Raw genomic sequence first — 20,062 nt, 5'->3', positions numbered from 1 at the left:
CTAGTGAATTCTTTTGCAGCTCAAGGCAATTGAACGCATACTTATTGCTTGAACATTCATGCTATGGATATCTTCTTCGGGAGGAATTTTGTTACCACTACATCTGTGATGTTGCATGCAGTGCAGAGACGATGAAAATAAAAATGAATAAAAATAAATAAATAAATAATTAAATACTTATGTGTGTGTATATATATATATATATATATATATATATATATATATATATATATATATTTTTATATATATAATAAATAATAATGGATACTGTCGCATGTAGAGTACACGCACAGATAATCATCCATCCAAACACACACACATTCATGCCATGAGTGAGAATCCCAGGCTTGAGCTCAAAACACACGGTCTCTTTCCATGCAATTTCCCTCTCAGCCTGTACATCTGATGCATTTAATGCCCAGAATCTCTGTTTGAGAACAACAGTTTGAGTTCTGCAGCGAGCCATTCTGTGCATTAAAAGTAAGTGAGGGAGGGAGGGAGAGAGAGAGGAAAGGGGGAGGGGCGGTTTCTCGGTGCATGATGCTTGTGTCTAAGAGTGAAGCAAGCTGATGCAGTTTCGCAAGACATTCGTTCTGGAAGCGCCAGCACTTACGTTCCACTAATAACCGGCTCAGAGCGCCGAGACACCAGGCCTGGCCTCTGCAGATGATTATTCCTATCAATAAGGACACAGGTCGTGAATCATACACACGTTCGTACGCACTCAGCACACACATGAACTCACAGTAACAGACAGATATAGACAACAGACAGACTTTTTGCATAGCTAAGTGATTTTGTGTGTTTGTGAGAAAGGCAGAGTCAAGCTGATAAAGTGGCATGACAAGCACATGAACACACATACTGTATAAAATGTTATTTACTAACAGTATATAACATCATTTCATTCTGAGGTGAAAAGTAACAAATTCAAGTGATATGAGCTGTTTCACTGTACCAATCACTCTTATCGGTTGCTGTCACTGTATCTCCATTTAGCATTCACTTACACTACATAGACAAATGTTTCTGGACACCTGACCATAGGATTTATATTGTCTTTTTTTGAACATGCCATTCCTTACTCAGTCCTCATTTGCTCTCCACTCTAGATGTTCCACTGGATTTTGGAGTGTGCGTTTAGAGATGTGTGCTCATTCATCCACAAGGGCGTTAGTAAATTGAGATACTGCTGTTGGCTGAGGAGGCCTGGGGTGCAGTCAGCGTTCCAATTTATCCCAAAGGTGTTTAATGGGATTGAAGGCAGACTGTTCTTTTTCCGAGTGAGATATCAGTTCCTCTGTGAGTTTGTATTATTCTACTTGTGAAGTGATGTGCTTCAGCTTTTTCCCCTGAATATTTACTTTGACTTTATTAAAGGATTGATATACTCAAGTCTCAACCCTACAGCTGATGTTTAAGATTAACATCACTGCAAACTTTAGTTGCATTTGAGTGATGAGTGTCACTTTTCACAGTTTTAAATATAACAATTTAAATGGTTTGGAGAATTCTGAGCATAATTAGCCTTCTCGAGGAAGGAAATGCCCCAAGAGCTACAAAACAGCATGAACCTTATCATCTGGTAATAAATGCACAATTGACTAGAGAAAATAAGTGACTGGTCATTTTCCTTTGTGTGTGTGTGTTTGTGTGTGCTAGTGTGTCTTGAATATGTAAGTGAAGCATAGAAAGACAAACACACACAAAGTCATGTGATATGTCACACATTGCACTTTGGGTTAGGTGCTAAACGTGTGCACACATACGCACAACAGCAGTATTGTGTAAATTTTTTTGAAAGAGAATGAGCTAAAGTCACATTTGTATATCAGTCTATTATTTTTTTTAATTGTGTTTAAATTCATTGTGTTAAAATTTATTATTTAAGTCCATAACAAATGATTGTTATATCCGTATGCGGTCTTAGAATTATTCATTTAATTATTTTTTTCAGGATTTTATTTTATTTGAAATTTGAAAAGTGCTCTAAACCTTGTGTACATAAACAATTGAAACTTTAGAATTAAAAAATGATAAAATGTGCATTTGAAAAGCTGTTTACATTAAAGTGTTTTCTTTGTGTCTGTGCACGAATGACACAAGAGCTACGTTAAAGTTAAAGACACACAGCATTTAACTTCAGGAAATACCTCGTTTTCATGAAGGGAACAAAGGAAATGCTTTAGGTGACATGCTCCACTGAATGGAGGAGGAACGGGAGTGTTTTAGCTTGCCCCCCACCCTGCCACCCCCTGTCCGAGTACTCACATGTCGCTGGCAATGGACGAGTTGCGCGACATGGACTTGGGCGACAAGTCATAGTCACTGTCTGAGCGGTAGAGGAACGACTCCCTCCTCTGACTGTGTGGAAAGTTGGCCTGGAGGATGAGGCCAGAGCCTGGACTGGTCATGGGATCCAGGGGACTCCTAACCGAAGATGTGCCATTGTCCACATCAAAACTGCAGACAAAAAAATAAAACATTTGAATGGATATAGAGTAGATACAGTATACAGTCATGCATGACATTAAAAATGGCATAATCTTTAATAATAAAAAGTTTTAAATTTATTGTAGACTCTTTCACTTATCATGTGTATGTATATAATATATACAGTACACACAAAACACACACACACACACACACACACACACACACAAACACACACACATTTATATATAATTCCTATATTCCAGCAGTGATAACTGGTGTACACTGTGTGTTCCTACTGAATGAATGGAGGGATATGAAATTATTTCAAATACAAATCCCAAAGATATTCACACATGTAAACCAAAAACTTAGGGAAACATCATGCCTCCCCTGTTGAAGATATCCAGTCCTCCTAAAATCCAGAAGAAGTACACACACACACACACACACACACACACACACACACACACACACACACACACAGACACACACAGACACACATGACATCTATCTGTAGATATTTTCCAGAAGTACATGAAGAGCCAAGAAAGATGTGTGTGGTGCTCTGGATAAAGTGTTAAGACAATGACAAATCATAATCTCTCAGCACAGAATACAGATTCTTTACCTAAAAAGGCTAAAGCAAGTCACCTTGGCACAATTTTGTAATCCAGCCAGGCGTTTTTGCACTGCTGCTATAGTTGTACAGCAATTAACAATCGTCTGTAGCTCCACCACAAAGAATACTCACAGTGCCCCTAATATTCATAAAGTTCTCCGGAAGATTTTAAATTGATGATATTAATTTATTCCACAATTGTGTTCAATTGTTTATTCTTATTGAACAGAAGGTGTAACTGTTTATGAAGAGGCCGGTCAAAAAAAACTTGTGTAATCATCGATAATCATCGATATGGTCAAGTCTTCTGTCAGGCATAAGTAGAAGAAGCCTCCAGTCTGTACGCTTTATGTTTACTATTCCCTCCGTTTTCCTGCACATTTGAAAAAAAAACACGTTTTTTTGTTGTTGTTGTTGTTGTTGCTTTATTTACTTCAAGAGCAAGAAGAAAAGTGTGGTTGGTCCAAGAACAACTGCAGCTGCAATACTAAATTGAGAACTGGAACTGTTCACTGACATTTCTTATCATTAAATGAATAAAAAAATCCATTCAGTTCTTAAAACGAAATAGTTAGCAACTGTTAGTCAATTGTAAGACAATTTATTTGAATCTATAAACTTTTGTCCTTGTCCTTCTCTTCTTTAGTGAGGACTTCAATGCTCAGCTCTAGAGTTACAAACCCATAGGTCAGCCAAAAACAAAGCCCGTTGGTCTCCAGTTCAATTCGGCAACTCCTCCCTAATCCCCAATCATCAGAGACTGTCTACTGTGAGGCTATTTTTATAAAGATTGTGTTACTGACAACCAGGATGAAGGTAAGTTATATTATGTACTGTAGAATAAAAGCTGCTTTTCTATATTGTGCATGTCAAAAATGGCACTGGTCATCAGGAAGATTGGTGAGGAGAATGAAAGCTTCAGTACTGATTGATGAATTTAGCTCATTTTGAGTTAGCACAAAGTTATGTAGTTCATTCAAGGAGACCCAAACCTTTAATACAAAGCAAGCATGGGTTGGCATTGAAGACATTGAGTTACCTGCTACAAAGCACACATTTCTATTTGACAATTTTTATAAAAAAAATATATAAATAAAAAAAAAAAAAAAAAAATGAAGCTAAAATAAAACCTTCAACGAAACACATGACATCCTTTCTTTACTCAGAAATACATTTTTTATCACTAAACATTGCCTTCCCAGACAATTTCAGCATTGGCCTCTCCTCAGCAGAACAAAACAAATCAAAACAGATTTTGTACTAATAAATGACATAAAATGTATTCATTTAAAGAAGTAAATAAAACATCTATGACAAGTAATTCAAAATTTTTGTTGAGTTTACAGTACAGTACATGTACAATTCCCCTTGACTAAGCAATCATTAAAAGGAGAGTCAAAACCTCGCAATTTTTTGTTACTCGCAAGCGGTCATAGAACGTAACCCCCATGATTAATGAGTATTGAGGTTGCACTGTGCATAGATAGATAGATAGATAGATAGATAGATAGATAGATAGATAGATAGATAGATAGATAGATAGATAGATAGATAGATAGATAGATAGATAGATAGATAGATAGATAGATAGATAGAACATTTAAGCATGTGCATTCAAGCATGCATATATATATATATATATATATATATATATATATATATATATATATATATATATATGTAATATACATATATTATTCACATGCTGGAATTGGTTTGTGGCTTTATTCTTTAGTGCACTAGGGCAGCTAGCTATTGACATTCTGCATAAGCGCATGAATCCCTGGCTGGTTGTGCTGACACCTGAGCTATGCACAACGCTGTTTGCTGTGGTGTATTGTGATACCTCCTGCTGAGCAGATACATGGACAAGGAGGAAGTAGTGCAAAAGTATCGTTTGACAGCTAGTCCCTTGAAACAGCAAAATTTTTTACGTTACACTTTAACAACTACATCAAGGCATGGAGTCTAGACTGCCAAACCTGATAACCAAATTAATGCTAAATGAGCTACAAAGGAATCTGCACAAAAGTACTTTCAGTCATAATCTAATATTGTCGATTTGACACTGCTTCGTACTAAGTGGTGCACAAGCGAACAGTCTATAAACACACTTCAGTATAAAGATGCAGAGCAATAATGATTTATATTCCTACTATATATCCAGGTTACGCAGAAGGGTTTCTGTTTTGTGTCCCGTCCCTCTCAAGGTTTCATTCTGTTGTCTCAAAAAGGTCTTTTCTTACTACTGTCGCCTCTGGATTGGACTCATCAGTGGTCTAAATTTACATCTCCATCCAGGTTTCAGTGACGCTGCTTTTGGTTATTGTCAAATGCCCGTTGCAAATACAGCATTGAAGCATTTAATCAATCCATATCGCAATCCCCCAGTCATTATGAACTAACATTACGAGTCAGCTCACTGCTCTTGCCAAGACTTCCTCATCCAATAGTCAAGACCCTAGATATTTAATCTACCTCATCGGACGTCATCTCCAGACCTTAACGTCACATGTGACCCACATCACCAAGCAGCCATGCCTTTTCCTCTCAGGCCTGCATCAGTGCGCTATCTTTGGAAGCTTAACACAGGAGGAAAGGGGCCCAGGCGAGTGTCTGACGCACTGCAGGGGCCACTAGCTCCTACTGGGGCTTCTCTAATTGGGCTGCAAGTTGCCCTGTCTCTCAGATGGACAAAAAGGTGCCAGTGATGTGTAAAGTTAAAAGAAGAGGATAAGATAGAAGAGAAAGAAGGCCGCCCTTGGCCCAATTTGGCAGAGGTCATCCCCAGATAGATTGCTGGCAAGAGGGGAGGTTGAGCATCCAGAGAGCCGAAAGAGAAACAAGCAGGGAAAAAAAGAGAGAAAGGTTGTTTCGGTGATGATGTGTTTGAGCGTGACGTCACACACTTACATGTTTCCAGGTCAGAACTGTAAGCTGATTGCACACCAACAGCGCAGTGTGAGGGCAGTGAAGCATGAAGCAGCATCTGCTTTAGAATCTGCTCTTCATAAGCATGCGTTCACAGCGAAGCAAAGCGGCTGATTATAGACTTCGTGCCTTATTGCCTGTTTTTTTGTCATGTACATTTTAAGGATCATACACAATGAATAAGTCCTATGTAAGAATGAAAAAACCATTATGAGGTGTAATATGGTGTAAAATCATCAATAATTTAAACGGTTCCGCATTTCAGCAATGCCTTTTCTTCCTTGGAACTGTTTAAATATATTAAAGAACATGAGGTAGACTTATCTCCCTCAAAGTTTATAAGCCAAAAAGCGCAGCTTGTTACTGAGACACCACGACACACAAAGTCCTCACACAGAGTAATGCGAAATTAACACTCAAACTGAATCTGAATTCAGAATCCCAATTTTGAGCGATGGCTCGCAGTGATATATTATATTATATCTATATTATATATTATATGATATATATCATGATTGCACAATGCTGTGTTCCTGTGATGTACACAGACACACTCACAATGAGACATTGTAAACAATCAGTGTGCACTGCCTCGTGACACACAGCAGGAAACCTGACTCCAGGCTCAGTGCAGGATTATACAGCGTGCGAGACACACCAAGGCCAACTTTTGGAAAAGGGACTGGCATCTAGCAACGGTGAATGCTACTGACAAATACACAGTAGAGCGCTGCTAAAGCAGGAACCACTTTCTCACTTTAGTGTAAAAAACAAACCTGACAGAGAAAACCTACATTAATTTAGTCATGAAAAATGAGGAACGGAGGAACTTTACCATATACCCTCTGAGTGTCTGAGAGAGCTGGTGGAGCGGGAGCGTGGTTTCATCACAATGCTCATGGTCCAAATTCACTTTTCCTCTTCACACTTTTTTCCCCGTTTCACGCCTCTTCAAGTGTATTCTTAATCTGTCAACATGCTCCTGGGGAGCTTGGTCTTTTATTCCGCCTTTTTGTACACAACCGGCACAGAACGTTGCGCTCTGAGCTGTTCTTTCTGAATGACTTCTTCCTCTCTCTCTCTCTCTCTCTCTCTCTCTCTCTCTCTCTCTCTCTCTGTCTCTTTTTGTTTCTCTCTTTCTCTCGCTGACTGCAGGTTGTATAAGCACTGGCTCGTGTTTCCAGTCTCTCCTCTCTTCTTCTCCTCTTGTCTTCTCTGGTTAAAGTGGCCCAGGAAAGAGGAGGGACAGGCAGGGGAGGTGCTCTCCTAGGGGCGATGAGTATGTGTGTGTGTGTGTGTGTGTGTGTGTGTGTGTGTGTGTGCCGTGCTGTATCTCAGAAAGGGAGCTTAAGAGAGTGGTGAATGTATGCATAGCATTAGTGGGGGATGGAGAGAAACGTCAACTGGTGACAACAATCAAAAGTCAGTTTCTCAGGGATGCATGAAAGGCACATGACTGCAATACCACAGAACTAGAGAGTCCCCGAAAAAAAAAAAAAAAAAAAAGAGGAAACAAGAACACAGATAAGCTGAGTGAGAAGTTCAGCTGAACAGACATTGCAAAGACATGGCATGGATTTGCAAAGGGTCAATTACTGTACATAAAAAAAAATTCTAATAGGTTAGAAAATAAAATACAAATTCAACACAATTCCTTTACTGTCTGATTTCTAGGTCAATGTGTGTGCATGTGTGTGTGAGAGCTGTCCAGTAGACCACATCTGATCTAATAAAAAGCAACGTCCGATTCAAAACATTTCAAGCATTATCTGAGTGCCGACTGACCTCAGGCTGAGCTATCAACGACACCCACAACTCAACACACACACACACACACACACACACACACACACACACACACACACACACACACAGAGACACTGACACAGAGTGCATTTGAAAACCATCTGTTTTATCACAAGAGTCCAAACCTTTAAAAAAATTGCAGAAATGAGCCATTACTCCATCTTAATCTTAATATAATGGATGGAATATAATATACAAATTTCATTGAGATAGACAGATGCATATTAAGAATGGAACATATAATTAAAATATTATTAAGAATATAAAAATTATCAAATGCACATTTGTGTGTAAGGTTGAGAAACATTTGCTAGCTGACTATAGTTACAGGGCTCAAGTGAATATTCATGTTAAAGCTGAATGGTTCTCTTGTACATTTTGATGACTCTGAACCAGAATATTAAGTATGAATAAAAACATTTGGGCTGTGCTATTCTAAAAAAAAAAACAATCAACAAATCAACAGTACCATAACACTATAAAGTACTGGGACAGCTGAAATCTCCAGCCATATGTGGTTCTTCTGCAAACTGTTATCACAAAGTTGGAGGCGCACAATTATATACGGCATTTTTGGATGCAGTAGCATTCAATTTTCCCTTCACAAAAATATTCCAGCATGAAAATGCCCATGTGCACAAAGCCAGCTCCATGAAGATAGCATTTACAGGGGTTGGGGTGAAAGATCTTGTGTGGCCTGCTATAGAGCTCTGATCTTAACCCTACTGAACATCTCTGGAATGAATTGGAACGCTAATTGAACCCTCATCCTCCTCATTCTACATCAGCACCTGACTTTACAAACATCTTTGTGGCTGAAGGAGCACAAATCTTTACAAACACACACCAAAATCTAGTGGACCATCTTCCCAGAAAAGTGGAGGTTATAATAACAGAAAATACATATAAATCTTGCATATCAATCAGGTGGTAATTAACCTTTGGCCATAATAATGTATGTAGTCAATAGAAGCAGGGCCATGTGCCTGAAAACTTTCCTGTCTTGTCGGAATGATGCAAAGAACTGACAATGGAGACTCCTTCAATGAATTATTGATTATGCCAACATCAGTATGTGGATTAAGTCCTTGTGTAAATAATATCAATGAAGAGTCTTGTGTAAACTGTGAGACACAAATCTTTCATGGCTGCCATGTTTGCACTTGTTCTGGCTATTGATAGCAGTAAACATATCGGAAAGTCAGGGCAGCTGTTTCTTCGCTATGTATATACGGCACAACAAGGATCCCACTTAAAATTTCCATGATTAGGCTGGGTGTGCTGGGTTTCAGAGAGGATAAAATGGCACTTCACCATCCATTAATGTATTAGAAATCAGTATACAACTTGGCATCCTTCCAGAGGTCATAAGGACTATATGTCATTTTCTGAAAGTGGACTTTCATTATAACCAAGCATCTGTGAAGCAAAAGCCATTTCTATCTATTTTAGTCGACTTTCAGAAAAAATGAAAAATGTGGTGAGAGTGTTGTTGTCGTCACATGACCAGAGACGACATGTTTACTCCATAGTGCAAGTACGTCGTGTGCCATAGCTTTAGGACATGTGATCACTGACGCTCAGAGTTCACTTGCACGCACCAGGGTCCCAGCTGGGTCGTGCAAAATATGAAGCGTGCCTGCTGGAGGTTTCTAAATATATTTCACCTTGTAGCCACCAAGTCCTACATGCTCAATATCAGATTGAATACTGTTTATTCAAGAAATGTACTCTGGCACAAAAACAGCACATTGCACACCTGACCATTAGATTCGTATGTGCTTTTTAAACATCTCATTCTACATTTGTCACCATTTGCTGTTATAATAACCTCTACTCTTCTGGGAAGATGCTCCACTTGTTTTTGGAGTGTGCTTGTGGAGATTTGTGCTCATTCAGCCACAACGGTGTTAGTAAAGTCAGGAACTGATGTAGGGTGAGGAGGCCTCCCAAAGGTGTTCAATAACAAACTAATCAAGATCTTTCACTCCAACCTGTGAAAACCACATTCAGTTAAGTTTTATTTGTATAGCACTTTTCACAATAGACATTGCCTCAAAGCAGTTTACACAGATAAAGTAATTTAAATAGATAAAACGGTAATAAGGTTATAAATAAAAAAATGCTAACGTATATTGCCTATAAGTTTTCTATAATTGTTTATCCCTGATGAGTGAGCCAATGGCGACTGAGCTCACTGAGATGATATGAGAAAGAACCCTTGAGAAGAACCAGACTCAAAAGGGATCCCATCCTCATCTGGGTGGCACCGAATGTCAATATCTTAATAGAGCTGGCTTTGTGCACAAGAGCGTTGTCATCCTGAAACAGGTTTGGGTCTCCAATTTCAAGTGAAGGGAAAATGTAATGCTACTGCATCCAAAGATATTCTATACCATTTTGTGCAAACAGTTTGGGGAAAGAACCACACATGGCAGGGGGAGTCAGGTGTCCCCAAACATACTCATGATAAGGGGGGCATTCATTGAGGTATAAAACATAACATGGCATGTGGTATAAAGAAGAAATCAATGGCAGAGTTACACCCCAATTCACCATCAACACCACAAAATTGATCTATACATTTTATTTTTTATTTTATTTTTTTATCTTTCTAATTGGACAGGAACAAAAACAATGCAACACATTTATCAGAGTATAATTATAAAGAAAGTAAAGTAAAGTGCAACAGCTGTAAACAATTATTCTCTCTTTTTATTTAAATACTAAGGCTTGTAACTTACTGAATGTTAGAAAAGCATTAATGATGGAGGCACATTCTATAAGTAATAACATCAAAGAAAAAATATCTCCAAATATCTCATCATATCATTGACTAAATAAGACTTTGAAGAGAACATTCCTTATTGCACTCTTTAATACATTTCAAGACCCTTCCACAAAAACACTTACTTAAATAGTAATGTTTAGTGATCAAATGTATGTCATGCAGAAATGCAAAACAGCACATTTATGAGTTTATCGCTTACACATCAGAAATGTGGCGAGGACTGAGGTTTAGATCACAGATGCATGCCAAAACAAGCTTTACACGTAGCAATCCACATGCAACATCCTCTTTTAAACTGAACATTGCAATTTCCCAAATGGCTTTGAATGTTTGTTTAATATATTAGATGACATTTTACATTTATGTCTCTGTCTGTTAGACATGAATGTAGCTAATAATATAAGGAGCTCCAGTAATAGATATGAGTACATAGCCATATATGTGCCTTTTAAAAGCTCTGTTATATATAGCGTGTAGAAGAAAAAGCAAGAGATAAAGCGCAAGACTTATTTACTTCTTAGCTCACCTCTTTAAGCTACTGAGAGCTTAGAGAACTGGAACCGAACATTCATTCTGACAAAGTTACTTCCCATGTTGCAGACTAACTTCTTGAACAATGAAAGATACAACAATTTCAGTACAGTAAAGTGGAGGAGCAGAAGGCTATAAGGTATATAGTACCTATAGGATCGGAGCAGGTGTTTCCTCTTCATGCCTCTGTACATGCTAAAGCTGCAGGCAATAAATTTGCCCATGGGCTCCCTGTGCCAGTCCATTCACACCACGATCCTTTTGAGTTTGTGCCTCGTGCCAAACGCTCCCTTGTGTCTTCTACTCCTTGGCCCCTTGCAACCCTTTCAGCCTCAGTTCAACCCACTGTATTTCCCTTCCTTCTCACACTAATCTCATTAAGTCTAAGAGAGACAAGAGTGAAGAGGGCTGCTCCTCTGCGCAACACCACAAGGGATGGGGGGGGGCCCATCCCTTCCTCTTTAGACTCAAACTCAAGTCACTGTAAACACTTCCTCAGATCAGCAAATCAACTTTCATTTTTACTCAGCTGACAATGCTACTTTGCTGATTTCAATGCTGAGAAACTCAGACATCTGAGGTAAGTGCTGTGTGTGTGTGTGTGTGTGTGTGTGTGTGTGTGTGTGTGTGTGTGGACAGAGCTTTAAGTCTGAAAATGCGTGTTATCATTCAAACCCAGAACCGCAGAGGTGACACAATGCTTATTTTTTCAAAAGGTGTGGCCATGAGTTAATATACTGAAGGCACGAGATAATATTATGAGGCCACAAGCTAAACAAATTATTTCGTTAAGTCAACTAAATAAATTGTGTAGCTCAAACTCGTGGCTTAATACCCTATTTTGGGCCATCTGACTTTTGGAGTGCGCTCGCAGTGATTTGTGCTCATTCAGCCACAAAAACTTTAGTAAAGGCAGGTACTGATGTAAGGTGAGGAAGCCTGTGGGGCAGTCAGCATTCCAATTCATCCTAAAGATGATCAGTAGGGTTGAGGACAGAGGCCTATAGCAGACCACTCAAGATCTTCTACCTCAACCAATGTAAACCATATCTTAATGGAAGTGGCTTTGTGCATATGGGCACTGACATGCTGGTAGGTACGATGTGCATACCTTTACACTTACACTTTACACTGTACAGGGGCATTGTTTGGGTCTCCTAGTTCAAGTGAAGCGAAAATGTAATGCGACCACATCCAAAGACATCCTACACAATTGTGTGGCTCGACCAGTTTGGGAAATAACCACATACGACTGGAAAAATCAGGTATTCCAATATTTTTGTCCATAAAGTGTATATATAGAGCAAAGACAGTGTGTATGTAGAGAAAAGGTTAAGCCCTCAAACAGCTCAACCAGCTTAAAGGTTTTCAGCGACACCCATGGTGCACTGACTGAAATCTACGGCAGCGTCAGATTATAATGAGTAAACAGGGACAGAATATGAATAGACACGTCTGAGCGATAATCCCCCCAAACTCAATGCTGCATGAATCTCATTTGGATGTGGAAGTTTTGCCTAAATGTTTGCATAGGCAGTTCTGGAGGAAGCTGATACTCTCCAGGTTTTAAGCTGCTTTGCACTGCGCAGAGAGCTGTGATTCAGCATGGGGTTCACAAGCATTTTGCTGACAGGTGCTTCCTTGGAAAGTATTTCTTGTGTCAATGCATGTAAGGCATGTTAACAATAATGGCATAGTCACAGAAATATGGAAAACTATACAAACCCTTAGCACACAGTCATGGAGACAATGAGGAAAGCTGTGAAAGTCAAAACGTTAATCTTTGCACTGTTTGCCATTCATCAGATATCGGTGAATATTTCCCCTTTTGCCGCATTTTCTCAGCAAGAACTCCTGAACCAACGAAAACTTTAGTGGCTAATTTCCGACATTTCCTCATGAAGTACAGTTTTTGTTTTATGTTAGGATTAGTATTTACATTTATATTCCACTGCCTTCTGTTAATATTAGATTTTAATCTATTTTCACCCATGCCTTGATCAATTCATGTCTCCTTACTGTATGTCTCAAAGAATATAATTTTATTTTCACTTACCCGGCATATTAAAATATCTTTTTCATGTAAGAATTGCTCAAACACCTAAAAACAATATATATATAATATTGACAGTGTATAATTGATATACAATCAATGTATTTTGATTAGTTTAATGAAAGCTGGCAATGGGTATCAAAAGCAGTGTTTCATAAGTGAAAATTATGAAACAAGTACACGATATTGCCAAAAGTTTGTGGACACTTGCCAATATAAAAACCTTCAATCTTCTGGGAAAACTCCTGGAGTACAGATGGCATTCCAGTTCCTCCCAAAGTTTGTGAGTGGAAATGAGATCAGGGCATGGTGCAGGCCACTTGAGTTCTTTGTGCCTCGTAGTTCAAGTGAAAGGAAAATTTAATGCTACTACATAATGCTATACAATCGTGTACCTCCATGTTTGCAGTAACAGTTTTATATATATATATATATATATATATATATATATATATATATATATATATATATATATATATATACACACACACTGAAATATCTGAATTATACATTATTTAGATAATCTATAAATCTCTTATGGAGCTATAAAAATAATAACCTGTTCAGAGAGTGCTGTGCTCTTTCCTTCCACAAGAGGACAGCAGTCTCTTATTTCTTCTCATTTCCAATCATTTTTTAAGGATAGCCAGTGCGATTACTTTTGATGTATCTATAGTAATGACAAAAATTTACAATAGGTGCCTAATACTTTTAATTGCTTTCATATGTTTTGCATGATATGGTATATTTGTGATTTGGTTGCAGAAGGAGCATGTAAAACAGTTTTACAGTTTGTAAAACATTTTGGAGGTTTGTGTGATGATGGAATAAATGATCAAGCGTTCTGTGCTTCGACTAGCAGAAAAACATTTCCAAACATTTCAACTTAATCCACTTTACGTCAAAACATTAGTACATATTTTAAGATCACGGAAAGAATGATTAATCGCGGTCTTTTCATAATTGTGGTGCTTGAGTTCTATGTAAAAAAAAAGAAAAAAAAAAAGCTCAAAGCAAGGAACAAAAAAAGCATAAAGATATTTTAGGAGACAGAATGTTTAAAGCCCCCAGGCACAGAGAATGGCCTTTCCCAGGACACGGCTCTCTGAGTTTCTTCCATATCATACTATATCTTCTTCTCCCAGGTGACATGATGATATCATTCCACAGTGTCACAGTATGCTTTTTTTGAGATGTCTTTTTTTTTTAAACGACTGGAAGCAATCGATATGGTGTTACATATCTTTTTATCCAAGAACATTATGCATAATCAGATGTATTAACACATCCTGATAAGATGCGAGTGCTCTGAACTCTGCCGCTCTTACAAAAAATTTTCTCTCTTGAAATAGCATCTATTTTACACTCTAGGTACAGAAAAGAGTGAATGTCAGGAAGGTTAGGGAGCTACCGTGTCACTTGCTCTATTGATTACTTCAATTTGATGGCCGAGGGCTAACTGCCACTCCTGCTACCTTTTATTTAGCCCAATGTGCCATGCCACGTGTGAGACATCATGTTGCCATGGCTATTGCATTCTTCTGCCCACCCTGCTCGCTGGTTTATTCCAGACATTAGAAAAAGGAAAAATTGATTTCCCATTACAGGTGATTTAAAAAGTGAAAAAAGTGGTGTGAGTTCCTTCTGGAAATGGGAGGATGTCAAAATCCAGTCAGCTCTATCGAGTGAAAATACTGATATACTACTGTGGAAATGAGTATTTCTCAGATATGATCTCGTTTTTTGTGTTCTTAATGTAGATTACAGTGCTCTAAGTCATCGCTGATGAACCACCCAATGAAATACACACAGTATGTTGTCGTGCATGTTCATGCTCACACGGTACAAGTTGCAGAATTTCTGTCTCTTCCTTTTCATTCAGCAAAAATAGTCATTTATAAGCATCTGTAAAAAAGTAAAGTCAAGCAGCTTTACAGAATTTATGAATTTGAGTGAATTATGTGTGTTTATCCCTGATGATGACGCCTGAGGCGACTGTGGCATGGAAAAACGTCTTTAGATGTTATTAGGAAAAAACCTTGAGAGGAACCGGACTCAAAAGGGGAACCCATCCTCGTTTGAGTTATATCAAGAGTGTGATTATAGTCTTTAAACAATACAAAACACAGAAAAGTGAGAACTAACATGAGCTCTGAAATTTAAGATTATGAATAATGTCCTTTCTACAGTCTTATACACTTAGTCTGTATGAGATAATAATGTTATATAAAGCACTTAGAATAGAGCGATTAAACTCGCATTCAAATAGCCATCAATACCAACTTCCACTGAGCAAATAAAAACAAAAACAAAAAAAACAATCCAGTCCCAATGAGAGTCGGGATTTTGTTTTTGAATTCTAAGGCATTTTTTTTGTATGAGCATGCAGTAGATATTCAGTGTAAACTATACAAGAAGAGAATGACATTGGTAGGCTATTATAACATCAGTTCTTCTCAGATAGCTAAAAGAATGGAGATCATATAAAAGGAGTAATAGAGAGTTATTGAAGATAGGGACTAATGAGCCAAATGTTTTTAGGTTGGTCAGTATATCATCTAGTTAAAGGTCACTAAACCTGTTTTTAAAGTGTCGGTATTCCTCTTTTGCATCAGTCAGTTAACTTTGCTTATCTCTACAAGCAGCTGCTTAATACATTCTCGATCATGCTGGCTTGTTAATATTCCTGCTTTATTCACTCTTGGAGAATTGCCATAACTCCAGCTTGCATTTACGTCACCCAAATGCGTAATTTGATTTCCACTTGTCACTTGATTGACAGCGTCACATTCCAGTGCCGCTCTACTCCTCAGCAACCCAGACTCCTCAGTTAATCTCGCTGTCCAGATCTATTTCTATTTAAATGTTTTTTGCTCCTTTTATTGATCTATTATGGATTTTTTTTTGTAGATTTGTACAACCACCTTGTGATTGTATCTGATGCCTTAGCATTTTGTGACATGTCAATTGTCTTTAATAAGTAAAAAGCATAAGAGAAAAAAAAAATGGTGGTGCTGTAATGGTGGTGCATTAAGTGGAACATGTAGGACATGCCATACAAGGACTGTAGTCAAGGAGATCTTTTTTGGCGTAACGATTCTTCGTGCCAATGAACCCTGACTTCTCTGAGGTAAAAGAATGAGGAATGTCTTTATGCAAAGTCTTCTCACTTCATGCACAGGTTATACTGCGCACGTCACCCGGTTCACGTGCTTATGAGTGGGAGCCAAAAACAAGCCTCACCAAAACAAAAGAGATATAAAGATTGAAAAATATGCCACTGGCAACATGAGATGGTTGCTGTGGACAGGACTTTCAGGCGCATCCTGAAAAGACAAGCAGCTGCCAAACTTGAAGACTATCATCAGCCAACGCCTCTCGTCCACACGTGACCAGGGACACCAGGGATAGATGCATCTGCCTCTGACGTCTGGCATCCCAAAGCCCCACCTGCAGTCTTTGCAGACACACGCAAGTTCACGGCTGAATGCACATCATATCGTCATTCTCAGAAAGTGAGACAAAAGAATTGTAAACTACATCATGTCATATTTGCACAGAAGTCTCCTCCTGCTCTTTGATAAAGATCTGAAATCATAGGGAAGGCTTAAAATATGTCCAATTACGTTCTTTCATTTTGCTTACAAAATAGATTTACAAAGGCCCCTATAATACCAGTTACACAATATATAAAAAAAAGAAAAATCAAAATCAGGTTTCGTCTATCCTTTCAAACATAGTGCCTAGGAATGTTTAAAGCGCTGTCTTTGGTCTGATCGTTTTGTGTTTACTCAATACCTTTGGCTCATACTCACTTTTTTACCAGCTTTGAGTGATTACCAAAAGCAGAGCATTAAAGCATTAAATTCGTGTAAAATTTCATCTACTTATATCATTTTCAATGAATGAATCACATCGAATGAGGTTTTAATAGAATTTCCACTCATTAGACACAAAGTACAAAGAAAAAAAATTAACAATTACTTTTTTTTTTTAGTCTGAACATGCCCCAAATACCAACAGATTGTTAAAAAAAAAATGCCTAAAGCCTGGTGACCTAAGCTGCTTTGGAGGGAACTCTGGAATGTTTTTGTTAAGATCATGTTTAATGCTGGAATGTGTAGTCTTTTCTCAAGCAAACCTCCCTGCAGTCTGAACACCCATATAAGGAAAGCTGTTCTTTAATTATGCGCCGACTTTAATGAATGCACGTGCCACCACCCCTGCCCCCAAACATGTCTACTCTCAGGTGGGCATATTTCCAGCCTCAAGACATTATTGTAAGATCTGCTCTGTCAATGTCACCCACCAAATAATAAATTGGAACCAGCTAATTAACATTTCATTTCCTGCATCTGGGACGGCGTATGTGCTTTAGAGCAATCCATTTCCGCATTTAACTGGGAATATGTTCCACTAGATTTTGAAGTGTGCTTGTGAAGATTTGTGCTCATTCACTCATGAAAGTGTTAGTAAAGTCAGGTACAGTACTGATATAGGGTAAGGAGGCAAGGGGTTCAGTCAGCATTCCAATCATCCCAAAGGTGTCCAATAGGGTTGAGGTCAGAAATCTATAGCAAGCCACTCTTTCACTGTAACCCCATGCTTTGAGCACAGGGGCATTGTCTTGCTGGGACAGGTCTGGATATCCCAGTTCAAGTAAAGAGAAAATAGAATGCTACTGCACACGAAGACATCACGAAGACATCAGAACCACATATGTCTGGACCAGTAGGTGTGCCTAAATTTATGTTCATTTAATGTATGGTAAGAATGTTTTAATATTCAGAGAAATGAGTAGAAATGTTTAACAAACCTCTAAAAGGGTTTACAAACCTTGAGAAATGAGAAATGTTTATAATGTAGCAGTCAACTGAATTCAAGTGAAAAACAAACGGAAACTACAACACAATTGTGCATACCCTTAGGGTAGTAAAGATATGCAAACCTATACAGTGATCAGAACAGAGACTCTTCCGTACAAGAGGAACCAAACCTCACCATTAAAATGTCCCTAAAGCAAAACAGAGCCACTCGCGTCGACTTTAATGTCACCCGGTTTATTTCCGCACCTTATGCTTATGTTACCCGATATGCTTATTGGTAAATAAAGTCTCTCGTTATGTTACATAAATACCTATAGCCACTGCAGAATGATGCCACCACTGTCAACACAACCATGCGGGAAGTTTTCCCATCACACTGCAACGTTTTTAATTAGACCATGCCATGTGGACAATCACCTGGGAGCATATTTGATGTGGTAGGGGTAGTTGGTGGCTCTGACAGCTTGTGAACCAGAGACTGCAGTAATAATCACCACCACAGGTTACTGTTACATTTTCCAAGCCTGCCTAATGAGCACGCATGGTCCAAAACTTCCACAAGATTCACTGCACACTGCAAAGCAAGAAGGTTGTTTATTAGATAAAAGGTCATTAGATTTTTTTGAGAATAAATATTATGTTCAAGGTTACTTTTATGCAGAAATTCAAGGTAAACTGGTGTCAAGAGCATTGCATCTTAGATCAGTGGGTATTCAGTCTACCACCAGAACTTCCTTTTACCCAAGCTGCATCTGGGAATTTGTAGTCTTAAAACAACTTTCCCAGATGGAAACATTTGTGCGATTCCCCAAGGGTTTTGTTTTCTTCAACAAACAGACACACAATAGCCCCTATTCTGGGGAAAAAAAGAGGTAACAATGGGCCAAAAAGTATTTAGATCAAATATAAACAGACTCACAGTCTCATCAAGAGACACACACAACAATTTTCCCCCTGTATTAAAAGTGAATTTTGGAGCTGTTCTAGGATACAATGATCTTTGTTTACATCGACCAAACTTTTATAAAAAATACACATAGACTGTCCATTTCCATATCCATATATAGTGAGTGTTGCAATGTCTGTGAGCAGACAGCAAAAGAGTTCAAGACAGACTGCTTTGCACTTTGTAGTTTATCTATAATGTTACAAGGAATAACAGGTAACTTACCAAATACAGTATGTTCCATAGCATGAAATGTAACTATATATGAATATAAATTGATGTCATATAATGTAAATGTATGTAATGTAATGTAATATAATGTTCACTAAATACTTTATGGAAGATATTGGAAGTACAAACTACTTCATATTTCATATTTCATATTTTTATATAGTTTATACTTTATATTTTCTACCTTTCTTTCTGTTTTATTTTATCCTTATTTCTATTCCTTTTTATGCTTAAATGCTGGGCAGTCGCGCAAAGCATTTCACTGCATGTCGTACTCTGTATGTATGTGTATGTGACTAATATAATTCTGTTAGATTTTTTTATTAGATTTGATGCAGAAGAATAAACCTGAGCCAAATCATTTCAATCTCAATTTGTAATTATAAGTGTATTTCTTACTCATTAAAAAAGCAGAATCTACCTTTGACAATTTTAAGAAGAACTAGTCAATGTTCTTTATAATACATTTATGTTTAATACTATCTACAGTGTGCATGGCTATTGCACAGAAGGGTGTTTCCATCAGCAGTGTAGTGACTAATCGGGAGTAGCCCGATTAAAAAAAGCCCCTTTACGTGGCTGAGGTAAAGGGTTTAGACCTTTCATTTTTTTAAACAGGGAAAGTGCATCATAGTGACGCTAAATCTAATCCTGGTTACATCACTGATCCAAGACTAGGTGGATTACCAGGAGAGCCTCGTGTGCATACACAAGGATCCCATTGGTGATGTCATAGGAAGTTCCCTGACTTAGTGATAAGTCCTCAAGCATTGCACATGTGTGTCTTGGAGCCTTGAGGTCTTCTTTATTTGCAACTGAAAAAAAGCCTTATAGCCTTTAGAGCACACCTCAGCACTGTGTTCACATTCTTTCCACAATGTAAGATGGTTTT

At 38.1% G+C, this 20,062-nt stretch overlaps 1 protein-coding gene across 11 annotated transcripts in view; it reads right to left on the bottom strand.

Annotated features, from left to right (window-relative positions):
* LOC124393419 (cAMP-specific 3',5'-cyclic phosphodiesterase 4D-like) overlaps positions 1-20,062 on the bottom strand; it is a 190,981-nt gene that overhangs the window by 37,494 nt on the left and 133,425 nt on the right. For 4 of the 11 annotated variants that reach the window (XM_046861236.1, XM_046861240.1, XM_046861234.1 and 1 more), the window contains 2 exons: positions 2,272-2,463; positions 614-676 (listed from right to left, as the gene is read on the bottom strand). In XM_046861236.1, coding sequence (XP_046717192.1) covers positions 614-676; positions 2,272-2,463 — 255 coding nt within the window. Of the gene's footprint in view, positions 1-613; positions 677-2,271; positions 2,464-6,821; positions 7,465-11,264; positions 11,404-20,062 lie in introns of those variants that run through there. The other 7 variants (XM_046861238.1, XM_046861243.1, XM_046861237.1 and 4 more) reach the window with 5 other exon arrangements.

The sequence above is a fragment of the Silurus meridionalis genome, chromosome 11, assembly GCF_014805685.1.
Source record: "Silurus meridionalis isolate SWU-2019-XX chromosome 11, ASM1480568v1, whole genome shotgun sequence".
Classification (NCBI taxonomy): domain Eukaryota; kingdom Metazoa; phylum Chordata; class Actinopteri; order Siluriformes; family Siluridae; genus Silurus; species Silurus meridionalis.
Note: the sequence above shows the minus strand (reverse complement) of the source record. Positions and strands in the feature narration are given on the sequence as shown.